The sequence below is a fragment of the Biomphalaria glabrata genome, chromosome 2, assembly GCF_947242115.1.
Source record: "Biomphalaria glabrata chromosome 2, xgBioGlab47.1, whole genome shotgun sequence".
NCBI classification, from domain to species: Eukaryota; Metazoa; Mollusca; class Gastropoda; family Planorbidae; genus Biomphalaria; species Biomphalaria glabrata.
Window position 1 is genome coordinate 32,533,498 of NC_074712.1, and position 17,610 is coordinate 32,551,107.

Genomic DNA, 17,610 nt, shown 5'->3' on the forward strand with positions numbered 1-17,610 from the left:
CTTTGGTCTAATTTATAAAAAGTTGTTTTGGTCTTTAGAAAGTAATAACTTTTTTTTTCATAGATCTATATACAGGATTAAAAATTCTTATATCTATAAAATAATGCTACCGTTATGTAGTCATATGTATCTATTTGCAAGGTACAAAATGATTTATAACTATGATGAACAAAGTAGGTTTTAATATTAGATAGTTCTCCATGGAATGTGCTGCTGGAGAACAAATATTTTTAAAGGGTTGTTTTTATTAAATTTGTCCATTTACATCAAACTTGCTTGATTTCTTTTAAAGAGGAAATGCTCCATAGAGAAATCACATGCATTTGTTTTCAACATTTGAATCATCAGAATTTGATTATCTGTTGTTGCCTTATGCTAAAAATATAGGAAGTGATGACTTTGTAAATACTGTCCTGCACTGGACAAGTTGAAAATAAAAAAAAGTGAATCTATTTTTCTGTTTTAACAAAATGAAGTGATAAATAAATTCCAATTGTTTAAAGACTAAAACAAAAAATGTGTGTAAAGATTAAATAATATTTATTGTATTTTAGAATGTTATTAATTAGTATTAAAAAACATCTTTAGTTAGGCAATCAATTTTAATTTCAAGTTTGAAAATAATAAACTTGATGATAAACAGCAAACTTTTTTTTTTTACAAACTTATTTCAGTTTAGAAAACAATATACTTGTCACACCACAACTCAAAAGTTACAAATGGAAACAAACATAAATATAATTTAGGAAAGTAAAGATATCATGTACATTTTGAATGGTGAAGATGCTTGTTCATGTCAATTTAATCTCAAGGAATATTGATAAATGTCAAAGCTCAACATGCAATTGTAAACAAAAAAAATTCTCCAAAGCTCTTGATTAAAAAGACCAATACACAGCTAAAGCATTTCTAAGTGACAAGGAAATAGAAAACACCCTAAAAGACTGAATTCCTTACACCAGACATCTAAGTACTTGCAGACAAAAGTCTTACAGGCTATAATCTCAACCACTAAGACCATGGATTTATTTCCATAAATAAGATTTGTTCTGTCTTGTGGAGTTTGATTTGTTCAAAGACTATATAAGAATGAGACAAGTCACAGGCCTAGCTAAACTAGTATTGCAAAACTGTTTCACAATCCTAGCAATATAAATACAAAAAAATAAGTTTCATGCCATTTTTTGATCATTAAAAGATCCAGTTATCTGGAGCTTTTAAAGTGTTTTCATTTTTTGACCATTAAAAGATCCAGTTATCTAGAGCTTTTGAAGTGTTTTCATTTTTTTGTCAGTAAAAAATGTCCAACTACCAAATAGTGATTGTTTTTTTTTTCTGTTTTTTTTTTTTGCTAAAAAAAATACTAAACATAAAATGTATTATTATATACTGGATAAATCAATAGTTTCTTGGTTTCAAATTGCATTTTTAAATAATAGTCCAATACTACAAAGAGAATTTTTATAGAAAGTTTCTAAAGTTGAAAAATGTTATGTGTAACACATTTTCTGGACAGTAGTAGTTTCCTAAAAAAACCTGACAGTTGAACTTTCTATACACAGTCTATTTCCAAACACAAACAAAATCTACATTTTTTGTTAAGTTCTACACAAACCAGATGCTTGGTTCAATGTAATGTAAATATAAAATAAACATTTTTCGTTTCTGCAATGAATACACTTAAATGACCTATTGCACACAAACCAGCATTATCAAACATCACAAATAAATAGTTTAAGTCAATATTAATATAAGTATTGTTTCTTTTACATTATTCACAATAAAATGTCTAGCAATGGTACAACTAGCCTGCACCAGATACACTCTTTGTTACACTAAAAAAATGAATAGCAATAAATGGCATAACAAACAAAAAAGCAGTAGTAATAAATACAATAGAAGCAGTAAGTTCTCTTTAATGGATATGTTGAGTCCAAATATATGTACAGTTTGAATACATGTCTAGAACAACACCATATCAAGCAATGATATGTCTGACAGTGATAAATGATTGTGTATGAGACTGGACAGGATACAGAACATTTACAGTTTTCTTTGTACAACATTGTTCTTTTTAGAAAAAAAAAAGTTTAAAGTTGAAATCAAGGAACTTTTAAACATCAACTCTTGAGGTAAATAGTAATTAATCTCTTGTATGTCCCTAATATTCTTAAGCAAGAATATATCTTAAGTGTCCATCACAACAATTCTTCAAAACAATAGAGAAACATGGAATAAAACTTAGATATAAAAATAAACCTCACAACTAAAAAAAAAATAATTTCTTAAAAGCTTCTATTGCATTATGAGATTCTTCTATACTGAAGTTTAAAAACAAAAGTATACACTGTGACACCGGTGGTGTGCATTTCTTATTAACAATTATCTACTAAGACTTTGGGGAACGTGATCTTCTGGATTTAGCAGTAGAGCCTAGAGTGGCCGGCTTAGGAGATATGGCCTTATTATCAAATACAAAAGGAAGTGAAGGGCTGCTCTTTGATCGTCTTAAATCTGTAATGTAAACACATAGGCTTGAATTCAATAAAAAGTGAGCATATAAATTGTATAAACAAAAAAAAAATGTTAAAAACTTACATTTGTGATGATGACCCAACAAATTATTAAAACTAATTTATATTTCAAAGATAACTGGTCTAGTGATTTTTTGTTTCCCACAAACAATAACATGTCATATCAAATTGCAACTATACATTTTTATAAAGGAAATTTACTGTTAATTTTCATTTTTGCTTATTACAACTAGTATCTTCACAAATATTTGTCTAAGAAATACATATGAATGTTATCTAACTATTGACTTAATTATCAGTTAATAAGAATTTTATTTTACAGAAGATGAAATAGCTACACGATTTTGCTAAGCTCAAAATCCAGACATGCCTACCCCCAAGACCCAGAATGTGGAACACTCAGGTTGAAAATGTGGAATTTTGGGCCCCAATGTGGAACATAAACCTGTTTATGTTAGTCAGCCATACAGTGCGCAATATAAATAAAACTTCAATTATATTAATTATTACTTTAATAACAATACTAGTTAGCTTCTTATAAATTAGATGTAAATAGTATAATTAAAAGTAAGAAAACCTTTAATTCATAATTATGTCCTTTGTTTGAAATCAATAGTTCCTATATGATGAATTCTAAAAAAAAATGTATTCTAATGACTAGACTCAAATGTTACTAGTCTAGATTTATTTTTATTTGTTACTACTACTAGATCTAACTAAATCTAATGACTAGATCTAGATTATTCTAGATTTTAGATCTACTTGATTATCTATCCTTTTCTAGGGCTTTACTCTAGTCACTCTAGATGTTGTCTCTAGTTCTAGATCTAGAATAGATCTAAAATAATTTAAGAGTCAACTAGTCTAGACCTAGACTAATAAGTCCTCTAAGTCTAAGAACACAGATTATAATAATTATATTATAGATCTAAATATTTATGTCTAGATCTAGAGACTTATTGACAACTAAATTTATTACATAATGATACATAGAAATCTAGAATCTAGAGATCTATTATCATCTATCACCTTCTAAATCTATTTCTAGATCTAGATTTAGTATCATCTAGTTATCTAGTAACAGTTGTGCTAGTCCTAAATCTAGATACTAATTAAAACTATGTAAGTAGAGTAGATATATAGCCATATTTAGGCCTTAGCCTTACTGTGTCTAAGTTAATTAATCACGTCTAGATCTAGATCTTTAATTTAATAACGGGTAACGTATTTTTTAAAAAACCCTTTTCTTAGATGACATTAGTCATAGAAACCTAAGTGTCTAAGAAACTTTAGAAACCAGTTGAGTTAGTCAAGTTAGTGTTAGAATAGATCTAGTCTAGACTAGTAGAGCTATTGTCGGGAAAAGAAAGGGATTTGAATAGAACATTTGGCTTATTAGCACTTTCTAGATTCTAAGAATAGATCTAGATCTAGAGTACTAGATCTAAATCTATGTCTAGATCTAGCTCAACAATATCTTCGTAAATTTAGGACTCACCTGGTCCGAGAAGAGATGAAATGTAAACAATAAACAAAGACCTATATTCCTATATATATTTTATTTTGTATTCAGTATTTTCATTTCGCACTATTAATAAAGAATGAAAAATCGGCAATTTTTAAATATTTTTTTTGTGTCGGAATTTAGACTTGGCGGAACAAAAAATCGTCAATGCGGAACATGTGAGCCTTTTTGATGCTTTTGCGGGACGGTTCCGCATAATGCGGGACTGTAGGCATGTCTGAAAATCTGTTTATGGGCCATCATCACATTTTGATTTATCCTGTAAGTTCTTTTAAATGTAAAAATGGAATTTTGAAAATGACAAAGGTGACAAATGTCTATCAAACAGTAAACTAATTTTAAAATAGCTTATTAATAAAATCAGAATTTGATAAACAAGCCCAAAAACTGGCAGCAACTACTTTAATTGGACTAATGAATGCTAATGCTAAACCAGTTTAATTTTACCTTTGGGATGGATGTGCCTACGCCGATGAGAATCTCTACTAGAATGATCTGATTCTTTACGGACAGAAGCTGTGTTTCCTGGACTAGGGCTACGAGTACGTTGATGAAACGATGGAGCTAAAAATATAAAAGTAAAATATTTATTAAGATTTTCAACAAAAAAAAAACAACTAGGGTCATTAATTCTTATTAGATTTCTTTTCTTGGATGTTTTTTTTTTAATAATTTACTTAAGTTTTTTCAAAGCAATTCTGATTGGTTCTTTTTAATAATTATAAATGTAGTTTTAAAAATATCCCATTTAGATCCCAAAGTTTTGCTTAACCAAAACTCAAGAACCTAAGAGTTGAGTTTACGCAACTAATATTAGTATGTGTGTACAAAAAGAAATGTTTTAGTTCTTTTGTCAAACTGAATTGAATGAGGAAATGATGAAAATAACTTAAAATAACAATCATGCAGACTTTTAGTAATGATAAATATTTATTTGACCAAATTAGAGGAAAACTGATATTTATTACTGTTTATGTTTTTAGTTTTGGTAATCAGACCTGCCAAGTAAAAAGTTCAGATGTGTAATACTGATTGTTCCATAAAGTGTTCTGAGGACTTCAACATGGAACACTTGTGCCTCAAATACTGTTTTGTTAAGTATATCAAGCTAAATAATAACATGATTAATATAACAGAGTAGATACACACAAACTCATATTAGCAGCCATTGTGGCTCAGTTCCCCTTACACATTATTTTACACACAAGCTCATACCTAGATGGCATTAACAGATGGTGATAAACATTAATTTCTTTTAAATAGTGTTTCAAAACTTGCTTATTTCGTACACTCATATAATAAATAATAAGTTTCTGTAGTACAGAGAAACATTTAACATTTTATTACATTGAAAGGAATTCAGTCTTTAGGGTGTTTTCTTTTTCCTTGTCACTTAGAAATTGACAAATACTTTAACATTACATAGAATTTAGATCTATGTTGCAGAAGCCAAAAGTTCTTTTTTTTTCCTTTAAGTCACTAGTATCACTGTATAGCAGTAAAATATATAAATAGGTAAGTTAGTTAGATTTTGTATAATGGTAGGCAAGTCTAGATTATTCATAATTTTTTTTCTTTTAAGTAAATATAATTCTCATTATGTATGTGTGTGTCTACCATGTTCATAATGATTTTAACACTAGATAAATGTAAACAAAATATTTCAAGCAATCTGATTTAATCTGTATCTCTTGGGTGACAGTGATGTGAGAGTTTAATCATAACTTAATAATAACTTAGTATCAAACTGAAATTTTGCTGTAGTTTTTAGTCTAATTAATAATGTGTTGATGTTAAAAAAACAACAACATAAAAATAAAAAAATACAACACAAATGTAGACAGTGTTTAGTGCTGTGATATGTAGTAGTGGTGGCATGCTATTATAAAGAGAAAGGAAAGACTTAGGGTGTAAGCCAACCATAGGAGCTGGGGTGCAACACAATAGTCACCCTTGAGAGACTCTTGTGGATTACATTCTGCGATGGGGAGTGAAAAACATATCTGCATTACTCCTTCAGTGACTACTCTTTCAATGCATTGTTACACAGGTTATATGCTAAAAGTCTAATCTAAATAAGACTAAATTTCTCCTTTGAAGATATTTTACACATCAATAATGTTTATGCAAAAAAAAATATTGAATGTCTTTTGTTACTAAGTGTTCAAAAACTTACTTCGCCGTATGTTAGCTTTAAGCCCTTGGCTCCCCAACACTTTGTTCAGCTTGTCTGTAAGTTGGCTTACTTCCTCTTGATGCTGTTTCTTAAGCTCACTGTTTGATTTCATGGTCTGCATATATAAAGTCATGGTCTGTCTGTGCTCCTGGTATTCAGGAAGAAAAAAAGTTTTATACTGAGCCTAATTGTCACATTGTAAGTTATGAAATGTCACTAGAGTAAGGGATGGGGTAGGATACATTCAGCAGCTTCAAGATTACAGGAAACAATCTTGATAGAATTTAAAACTGGTGGTTGAAGTTTATTTGAATTTAACAATCTCTTGAGTAGAACGTAGAAATTCCAGGCAACAGAAATGAAGGTTTTGGCCTAGCTATTAACAGACTTATCTTATATAATCTTATATAATACAGACGTTACTTCAAAAAAGAAGATGATTACGTCCTACGCGTCATGCATTTAGTCATGCATATTAACCAATGACTTAAATTCTGCCAAGTCACTGGTTTTCCTGGCTAGCTCAGGCAACCCATTCCATGCTCTAATAGCACTAGGGAAGAAGGAGTATTTGTACAAATTTGTCCTAGCATATGGGATGAGGAATGTGCCTTTATCTTTGTGTCTTTCAGAGTATTTTATTAAATTTTGTTTTGGTATTTGAAGATTATGGTTCAGTGTTTTATGTATAATTGCTACTTTACTTTTGAGTCTAATTCTCTTTGTAAAATATCTGTGTCTTGTGTTGTTTTTATTGTTCTATATATTATGCAATCATCTGCAAATAATCTAACTTTTGTTCCCGAAGTAATGCAATTTGGTAAATCATTTATGTAAATTAAAAATAGTAGTGGACCCAAGACTGTTCCTTGAGGTACACCTGAGTTTACTGTTATTGGTGTTGATTTAGAGCCATTTATTATTACAGTTTATCAGAAAATCTTTAATCCACTGATGCATTGATATTACTTGACCACAAAAATGGCTAAACTTTTCTTCACCTTAGGTAACTTTTCAAATGTATCATCAAAAAGACTTTATCTCATGATTACTTTTACTTTAAAACTAAAACTAGATGAATCCAAAACAAATTCAACTTATATCTAATCAAAAGAATGAAGACAGAAAAATGAGAAACAAATAGGCACTTTAACTAATAAAAAGCTAACTATAAGATAGGATATATATACTGTAGTGACAAAAATACAAAATCAATTTCAACTAAAATAGTTCTGTATAATACCAGCTGTCAATGGGGAAAAAAAGTTATAGAATAGTAGGGCCCACTGGCGGATCCAGGTAGGGGTGATTGCATCTACCGCCACCCCATAAAACTTAACCTTTCAAGTTGTGGGTTGGGGTGCAGTTCAATTTTACTGCAGAACTCACAGATTGTGAACAAAATGAATTAAAATATCTATATAATACATTGCTACTTACTGATATTTTATCCCATCATTAGTAAATATAAAATAAAAGAGGGTGGTCAATACCATGTAGAACTGTGGGAGGGGCAGTTGATGTACTGATATAAGTTACATATACAACATATTACATTCTTATATTGAGTTGCCCCTTCCCCTCGCTAATGTCAAATTAAATCATTAGTAATAAATATAAAATGGACCCATACCTTATTAATCATTTTTATTATATATTATTCTCTGGCATGACTTTGTCACAATTTTTTTAAGAAAAACTGTTTTGGAAAATTTTGAATTAAAAAAAAAATAATTTAAACTATAAATGGAACAAAAGAGATGAGTTCTGAACCCAAATACTTTTTTCCTAGTCACCATTTCCCAAAATTTTCTCAGTTTCCGATTTTTCTATTGTATAATTTCACTTTCAATGTCTGATGAACTGCTTAGAATTCACAAACTTAAGAGTGAAAGGGCTTCTTTTTTCTTCCTGTTCCCCAACCTTTTTTGTTTTCAGAGCTTTGTAAGATTTTGTTATATTTCTGTACAAAACAAAGTTTCATACAGACGTATTGAACACAATTATTTATTTAAATTTGAACATCCTTTTTTAAATATTATTTTCTAAAGACATTTTTTTCAGTGGCAACCCTTAAATCCCCCCAATATTCTAAATCAGCTTTTCTCAGCCTGAGGGTTGCACTTAACCAAAACAGCTTACTACAATTAACATGAAGATAGTTGGTCCATTGTGTTTAGATGACGACCACTTTTGTCAACCAGGGGACTTTATTTCAGTTTATTTGACCTGCCTTTTGTAATAGGAAGGAGTGTGAGCTGTACATGTCAGGAGAATGCGTTTGTGTATCTAAAAATGGTTGGCTCCGCTCTAAGATTACAGCACTCTCCCAGACCACTTAGCTGTTGAAGAGGGGCACATATGTAATTTTTTTTTTGGGACGAATGGTTGAGAAACCTTCTCTAAATTCTGATATAGACTCCTTAATGTTGTTCTCTAAATATACATATTTATATAAATATATATATATATATATATATAGAATTCTCTGAACATAAATATATGTGTATGTTTATACACAGGGTTAAGGTTTACATGGGTTAGTGTTTGGAAGAAAATACCCCACCCCACTCAAAAGTTCTGGATCCGCTAGTGAGTAGGCCCACAGGCATCCAAATAATGTTTTATTCAAACCAAGCAAAAATACCTCAGTTGTCCTATGCAAATTGTTTTCTAAGTTTTTCACTTGTGATCGCAACTTCTGAAGCTCAGTATCTTTAACTCTCACCATTATCTGGACAAACAATGGTAACAAATTAACATTTATATTTCTTGCTTAATTCTGGAAAAATGTATGAAAAAAAAAATAGTAAACTTAAAGACTAACAGATTTTACCTTAGCATCATACAGTTCCTCTTCCATGGTGACTGAGCCAGTTGTTAAACTTGATGGCTTATTTTTTATAAAATCCTTTAAACTGTCAATTTCACGATTCAGCAACTCTTCCAGATGGTCATTGCTAATACAAAATAAAATTCATTCAATAAACTCATTTTTTTTTTTAAATACATTTTTTGCTATATTTGTTTTTTTAAATAAAAATAAATAAAAATGCAACCTAGATATCAGCTGACTGATATGACTTTCATAATCTTGTTTGGTCTGTTGAAGCTTCATTTCCAGCAGCTTATAATCTTCACATTTACTGGAGTAATGCATGTTAAGTTTCTGTAGTTCTTCTCTCATTCTATTTTCTTCTTCTCTATTCAAACAAAAACAAACAAAACTATTGATCAAGAGTTTGGATTTTACAAGAGAAAAGACTTTTAAAAAAGAATCTAAATTTTGTTATTATACACAAATCTAGATCATTTGTTATACAAAACTCATGTTTATATATATATATACATACATACACACAAAAATACATACAAGCCCTTCATAATACTAACTGATGTCTTAGGCGAATTTCTTCAACAAAATCTTCTGTGAACATTGTCCGTAAAGCTTCTTTATACTTGTCTTTTTCTTTGGTTAATTCATCTTCATAGGCACTTCTCACTGCATCTAAAGCTAATGAATGTCATTTGGAAATAAAATTCAGAATCATCAAGAATAAAAGTATTTCAAACTATCAAAAAGGAAGTTGTAATAAACATAGAAGCATGGCTACCATTTTTTAAAAAGATAATCAATAATATTTGAACAAGCAATGAAATAAATATGTTTACCAGCCTCCATTCTATAAATATTTGTGCATAGAAGTGTCAGGATGTAAGCAAAACAATGTACTTGACATATAAAGCCAATGTATAATTTTGAGCTCAGAGACTCTTTCTTTTTGGAACTCAATAATAGAGATCAAAAGGAAACTTTGATGCTTCATCTTACCAGCTTTAGTATTTCTGATTTCTTCTGCAAGAGCTTCTTCTTTCTCTCTTCTTAATAGTTCCACAGCATGTTCATGGGAGCTGAAGTTCAGAGGTTTGGATGCAACCTGAAATATAAGAATTTGAATGAACTAAATAATAATTGCAAACATTATGTTGTGTGTTTTACTTTGCCTTCAATCCACTACATTAACAATGATTACCTCCAGAACTGGACTAACAGACTGCTCTGGAACAGTGACATTAGGAGGGGGTTGGCTGGGCAGAGGGGGCTGGTAGTCTTCTTCTTCCTAAAAGCAAGACACAAAAGAATATTATTTGTTTAACTATTGCTCAATCTAAAACAAATATAAGCATACATCACCAAATTGGACCAAGACAGTAATTGTATTTTATTTTTAAATAGCTGTTATAAATGATACTAATTTATTACTATAATTAGAGTGTTGATAATTATAAAACCAAATGTCAAACAAACCTCTTCTTCAGAACTGAGTGACATCAATTTCATGTGCTCTTCTATGCCCTGGATTATGTTACTCTTGTCTTTAGTTGCCAAATCTTTCTTCAGTGAACCCAATAGTTTCTAGACAAATAGAGTTGATCTATGAACACATACGGTTACTAGTACAGATAAAGTACTTTGTCTAGATTAAACCTATTGTGTTTTTGTTATTAGAAAAACTTGTGTGTTCAGTTCAGCTAAAAAAAAAAAAGGTGTTATACTAACTCTGAAATGGATTTTTTGCATAACAAGCTCTTTCTCCAATCTGGAAGACTTTTCTAACAGATGTGTTCCACTTTTTTCATCATTACTTTTAATGGCATGAACAGCAGTAAGAATGTCTTGTTTCTCTCTCTCCTTCTCTTCTTCATGCTGTATCTGAAGTATATTAAGATCTTCTTCTAACTGCTCAGACCTTTCTAAATAATGATCACGCTCTGACTGAAGCTCCTCTAATGTTTTCTCCAGTTTACTGGTTTCCTGCATTTAGAAATGAGAGAATGAATTTCTGTTCATAGTACTAAATAAGAACTACAAAGAAAATATATTCAGGGAACAGTGTTGAGTTTGTTAATATTAAGTATTGGTCTTCTTTTATTGCAAGAAATATAAATGTTAAGTTTAGTTTTCTAAACTTTAAAGTAAACAGCTTAATTAAAAACAAGTAAAATAAATTAATGCAAATGATCTATAAATATAATGATATGAACAGGAAATGTAGAAGTTTTTTTTTTCTTTATACTTTTCAACCTAACCCACTAGGTGTTAGTCATCCTTGTCATTGTCCTGAGTGTGAAAGAGTTACCTGTTTGAAGACCTCAAGGTAGGTGTTATGTCGATCCTTGGCCACCTCCTGCTCATGTTGCAACTTCAGCTCTAATTGCTTTACTTGTTCCTCTACAGAGGGCAAGTTGTTCAGTTTGATCTGCCGAATCATAGCCAAGAGAACATCAAGTACTTCCAGTTCATCCTCATGTTTACTCTCCAAAACTTCTTCAATTGGTCCCAGCAAAGCCTAAAGACAGACAGTTAACAAGTGCTAGTGTGAAAATTAGGTGAGAAAAATAAAACAATAATAATTTTGCCACATTGTAAACAACTTTTCACAAAATATTAAATTATTTTACTTAAAAGAAACAACATGTCCCATGATGCTTTTTGATTTGTTTCAAGAATTATAATTGAGTCTAGCATGAAGATATTTATAAGGAAGTTGGTGTAAGTAATGATTTAATGTTCAGGCAATAAAAGTGAAAAGGCTATTTGAGGTTAAAAAACGTATTTTGTATTTAATAGTTTATAAAAACAATGGCAATGAAAACCTAACAAATAAATAAAAGTAAACCATTGCGATTTAACAAAAGATATAGAAATACAATGATTTAAACAAATTTTTATCTGTAAGCTAAAAAAGAAAACATTGAAGTGTGAAAACTGTGAGACATATGTCAACACCAGATGTTAAGAAATTTCTATGGATGCACTCATAACTGATAAACAAAACAGTATAGTAGACTGCCGTTATTCAATTGATATGTGACTAAGCAACTTAAGCAAAATACAATCAAGTGGGTTCCACTCTTCCTGAATTATATTCTAGGGAACATTACGAGATCAAGATTGATGTCGGTAAATAAAGTATTGTGCATGTGACATTGGTAACTTTAAGTTATTAACTTTTTATTAAATGAAAGCTGACAATGCCTACTTTTTTATTGCAGGTTAAAGTTTTTTTGTTTCATTTATTAAATATTATATCTCTTAATGAAAACTTGCAATTTTTTTCAGGAGCTTTTGAATTTTATTTTAGATTTAAACAGGAGATTTCTAGGAGATAAAATAAGGAGGCCATTGGAAGCCAGTAAATACTTCTATTTAGATGCTTAAATCCCTGTATTTAGAATTTCAAAAAATCTTGGCATCCATTTACAAACATGAAACTACATGTTTAAATTATTTTGTCAAAACTAATGAAACTAATATTTTTACATATCAATAATAGTAAATGTATATATATATAAATGTATATATGCTTTTTTAAATGCTTGTCATACTACATAACAAAATATGCATTCCTTCAAAGTTAGAATAATTATTTTGAATCGCATCTATGTGTTGACTTATAATAATTTTGTTGCCACAAATAGTTGTTAATATGTTTCAAATGTTTTGCTCCTTCATTTTAGTGACCAGAACATTAACAAATATTTTTTAAATTTTAAATTAAATTATTTAAAATGAAAAAACAAATGTATAAAACACTAAACTACCTGAATATCTGCCTGCAGCTCCAGTGCCTCCTCAGAGTCTCCACTTTCTTGGTCATGCTTTGCTTGGGTATATCTTCTCCCCTTGGTCCTGCTCAGCTCACGGTCATATGTGAGTTTTTGTTTGAATAATGAGAATGTTAACTGGGCGCTGTGAACAGCTTCTCTGACTACCACTTCTGCTAAACCAGAGTAGCCAGATAAGTCCGGAATCTGAAGAACTACATCCTGCAATGTCTGACCCTCCTCCTCAGAATGATCACTGCTGGTTTCATCCATTACTTTCTTAGACAAACTATACTTAGACAATGCTTCCTCCTCTAGTGATTGACACAAAACATTAACATAGCTGAATAGACCTTTCTCTAAACTGGGTTTGACTTGTGTCATGTCACCCAAGTCTAGTTCCAAGTCAGAGAGTACAGAGCTGCCCATCTTAATAAGCTCCATGACAAAAACACTGGATCCCATCATTATTGCTTTTAGTGCTAAAATTTCCCCAAAGTTTTTTATTGTGTTATCAAGGGATTGAACTGGTATGTCCAAGCTGGAGTCTCTTATGTCTGTCTGATTTTTGACATAAGCTTCATGCTTTAGTTTTATTTCACTGAGTGTTGCCTCTCTGACTGATCGCAACTCATTGACTATCAAGTCATACTTGTGTGCAATATGTGTGTTCTGTGCATTGCGACAATTTTCTTTAAAGGACTGAATATGTGTTTCAATAATCGTGGATAGTTCAGAACACATGGACTCCATCACACTTTCAGGACCTTGCACTATTGTCATTTCTTCACTCTCTTTGAATATAATAACAGCCAGAGAATGGACAATCTGTTTAAAATAAGAGTCAAACGACTGTCCGATTCTCTTCTGTCTTTGTAGTAACTGGCTCAGAATAAACTGGTGATTTCCAGCCCCAGGCTCTAAAGCTTCTGGCCAATGAACTAACTTAGCTTTCAAGTGCCTTAGTGCAAAAGTTAGTTCCCCTTGAACAATGGCATGGTTTGTAAGATGAGTCGGAATGTCCAAGATATCTTTAGAGGTTCGATCTAAGTTAGTGCTGATGAATGAATCAATCTGACTTCGCTCAAGTGCTTCAACAGCTAAAAGTCCAGGTTGAATTGAGGATGGGGTGTCACTTTTGACACTTATGTGGAACTTCTGGTCAAATAAGCTGCTACACAGATGACCATTGATTAAAATCTTTTCTGCCACCAATTCTATATAGCTAGAAAAAACATCAGGTAGTTGCTCCTCAAAGTGCATAGTTTTCATTTCATTGTCCAACATTTGATAAAGGGAAATCATTTGGCTATTTAACATATCAATTTCCTTATTTACAATGTCAGGAGGAGATAAATAATCTCTAGCCTGAAGGATATGAGACATTTCTGAGAGAATTACAGCCTCCAAAGCAAGTTTGTCTGAAAATAACTTCAACTTTGTGGAGTCAATGTCAGTGTTTATAGACTCTGTGTTTTCTATTTTAGGTGCCAGACTTTCTTTATGCAAAGTGACAAGCCTTAACAGGGCCCAGTCAGATGTGTCTAACTTAGAATGTTCTTCTATGTATTCTGTCAGCTGGGCTAATCTGTCACGAATGTCATTCACAGTTGTCTGATCACCTTCATTCTCACTGTCAGAGTCCTCATCCTCTTCATCTAACAAGTCCAACTGCTCCCCAATTTCCTGAACTTTTTCTCTGATTTCTTTGAGACAATTCATCACACCTCCAGCCACAATGGTTGATTCCATCTGGCTTGCCTCTTTGCTATTAGTCATACTAGTTTTATCAGGTAAATGAAGATTGGAAGACAAGGAATCAATCCTTTTACCACTAGATTCCAGCTTAAAGAAAACTGGTGATGACAAAGTGTTAGTCTGTTTAGCTTGGGCTACAACTGCTTCTATTTGTGAATGAGCAGTCTGTAACATACTACTTAACTTATCTAGTTCCTCTGACTGCTGAATGGTGACCCCAACAGGCTTAGTAGTGGAAGGCACTTTCTCTAAGCTAAGTATCTGCTTCTCTAGTTTACTCAACTGAGCCTCAATATCATTCATACTGACACCTGTATTTTCTTTAGTAGTGGACATACCAGAACTGGTCTGTCCAGCACCTAGTTTTTCAACTCTAGTAGTTAGTTCATCAAGTTGCTTGCTATAGGAAGTTTGTATTGATGTTAGTTTCTCCTTTAATTTAGCTTCCTCTTGCTTAGCAGCATCACAAGATTTACATGAGTCTACGGAACTAAATTTTAATTTCCTCAACTCAGCCACAATTAGGTCAAACTTTTCTTTCAAGTTGAAGTACTCCTCCATAATGATCTTACCATTGGTTTGAGCATTCACTGTGATGACGTGAGAGTAGTCTGTATTTACAGCTGGACCCCCACCCTCCCGCAGAATGTCTTGGGTTTCTTTACATTTGTGGCAGACATTCTCTATTAAGTTTGACAGCTTCATCACTTTAGAATGCTCCCTTTCAGGCAAAGACTCAATGTAAGTGTCAAAACATTGGTGGATGTAGTACATGGTGGCGCTGATTTCTTTTAGTTGAGAATCTACAATGAGAACATTGTGAAGGAGATCTTGCTGGTGGTCACTGGCCAGGCTACTGATGCTGTTCACAGATCCTCCTCTTTCATACTTCTTATCAGCCATAATCTGAACTTGCTCCATTTTGGTCTGAGTTGGAAAATAAAAAGTTGTATTAACTAAAGAGAATTGGGGCAAGTATATAAAAAAAAAAGTAAAATGTCAAACCTATAAGAGTTTACTGTAAAACATACACTAGCTAAACAATGTTAGTAATGGTGGTTATTCCCCACTTTCCTGATCTAACCTAGGGAAGTTCTTTTGAGCCTTTCAATTTGTTTCCATTTCTCCTGATGAGAGCCTATGACATTATTATTATAATTGCTTATGAATGTCTTATTGAATGTTTTACATGCTCCTAAAGCATGCTCAGTCTGTTTGTTTCAATTTCTTTGTGGACATGGGGGAAAGGGTAGCTGGGAAATTTTTCCATGCTACATATGTTCACAAAAACAACTAAAGCCAAATCTCTACCTAGTTTACTCTAGGATTCAAACTTGAGCCACTTGAATTAGGAAGACATGCCGTTTTAGTCAATCAACCACACATCCCACATGAAATTTAATTTAAAAAAAAACATCCATGCAATTTTATAGTAAATAAGTTTTAACATTAAACATTTAGTCAATACCTTTCACTGACAATATTAATTTAGTTGTAAAAATCTTTATGTCCTTACACTCACCAGTTCAACTAACGGAATGTTACTTTACTGCACTACTTACCTGGAGGTCAAAAAGTCGTCTATTCAGTTCCACAACAGTTTGTCTCAGCTCATCCCTCTCCTTATCAACATGTAAGGCCACCAATCCATCAATGTCTTGATTGCAGAAGCCCTCGTGCAGCTGCGTGTTCTCAATCCTAAGCTCCTGCAGCTGTCTTCTGAGAGATGTATTGTCAGATTCCAGGCCAGACACTTTGGTCCTCATGGCCATCAACTGGGTGTTCAGCTCTTCAATTGTAGATGTGAACTTAACCTGGTCCTTTTGTAACATGTCTATACTATGAGCCAGGTCAGCATTTTCACCCATTTCTGCATGAAGCTCTTCAGAGAGATCCACAAGTTTTTTGTCTGCTTCAATCATCTAAGAAATACATTTACAAAATATGTCATAATGGTCCACAAAACAAAGTTTGCAATGTAAGTGTTTTCTACGGATAATTTTGATTAAAAACTACTTAGTGAAAAAATATAATAAAAATATTTTTAGCTTACTTTTAAATCATTGTCATAATTTGTGTGAATATAATAAATTTCAACATTAATATTCTGTATATTTTTTAAAATCAATACAAAACATTCAAAACAATTTAAAACTAAGTTGATTGTGTGAACCTTTTTTTCTCAATAAAGAAGACAAAATGGTCTCATTTTAAAAGGCTTTTTTTTAAATCTAAAGCATTATTAAAATGAAAAGTATCTACATCTTAAGAGAATGTTTAGTACTAAGGGTTCAGAGGACTCAAGAATATCCTCACCTTTTCTTCTAACTGAGCTATGATGTCATCTTTCTCTTTCAATATGTCTGCTATGTTGGATGTCATATTGTCTGTCATAGAAGCCTGCCTATCATGGGCAGAGTAGAGTTCCAGCTTCAGCTGCTCCACATGGTTCTCTAGATCATCTCTTTCCTTAACAAACTCTCTATCAAGCTCCTCAAGATGACTCTCATAATCATCTTTTATTTTCTTGGCAAAGTGCTCTTTCTCTTTCATTTCAGACTTCAAGTTGGCTAGCTCATGTTCCCTGTCATCAAGTTTCTCCTAATATAACAATAGTGCAATAGTGCTGCAGTTAGTTCACATTCAAAGTTGTTTTTTAGTGTAATAATGAGTATCACTTAATCTTATTAATAAATAAAAGTGAAGACCTTGCAATCTATCAGGCAGATTATTCTGTGGCCCATGGTTATCAAGGAATATATGTGACCAGCACAATGACTAACTACCTCTATCTTTTTCCTAATTAATGTCAGGTACCCCCATTAGGGCTTGGTGGACTAAGAGGTACCCAAAAAATAATAAAATTCATAATTCTCCAGGAGTTGAACCACTCAGCCACCACACACCAATTCTTATAATATGTATGACATATTTTGAGAAGCATTGTTACTATTCACAATAAGACTTGCTAATCACTAAGGTGGTTTATTAAGTAAATTTATATTAAG

General features: G+C 31.8%; 1 protein-coding gene across 5 annotated transcripts in view; it reads right to left on the bottom strand.

Moving 5' to 3' along the window:
• Positions 1-523: 523 nt before the first annotated feature.
• Positions 524-17,610, bottom strand: part of LOC106055142 (golgin subfamily A member 4-like) — a 60,178-nt gene continuing 43,091 nt past the window's right edge. For 4 of the 5 annotated variants that reach the window (XM_056020115.1, XM_056020117.1, XM_056020116.1 and 1 more), the window contains 16 exons: positions 16,919-17,203; positions 16,165-16,524; positions 12,842-15,529; positions 11,377-11,586; positions 10,797-11,051; positions 10,545-10,652; positions 10,270-10,356; positions 10,068-10,173; positions 9,629-9,749; positions 9,295-9,438; positions 9,072-9,195; positions 8,883-8,969; positions 6,236-6,383; positions 6,011-6,037; positions 4,507-4,623; positions 524-2,514 (listed from right to left, as the gene is read on the bottom strand). In XM_056020115.1, coding sequence (XP_055876090.1) covers positions 2,390-2,514; positions 4,507-4,623; positions 6,011-6,037; positions 6,236-6,383; positions 8,883-8,969; positions 9,072-9,195; positions 9,295-9,438; positions 9,629-9,749; positions 10,068-10,173; positions 10,270-10,356; positions 10,545-10,652; positions 10,797-11,051; positions 11,377-11,586; positions 12,842-15,529; positions 16,165-16,524; positions 16,919-17,203 — 4,992 coding nt within the window. In that variant the 3' untranslated portion in view covers positions 524-2,389. The remainder of the gene's footprint in view (positions 2,515-4,506; positions 4,624-6,010; positions 6,038-6,235; positions 6,384-8,882; positions 8,970-9,071; positions 9,196-9,294; positions 9,439-9,628; positions 9,750-10,067; positions 10,174-10,269; positions 10,357-10,544; positions 10,653-10,796; positions 11,052-11,376; positions 11,587-12,841; positions 15,530-16,164; positions 16,525-16,918; positions 17,204-17,610) is intronic. The other variant, XM_056020113.1, reaches the window with a different exon arrangement.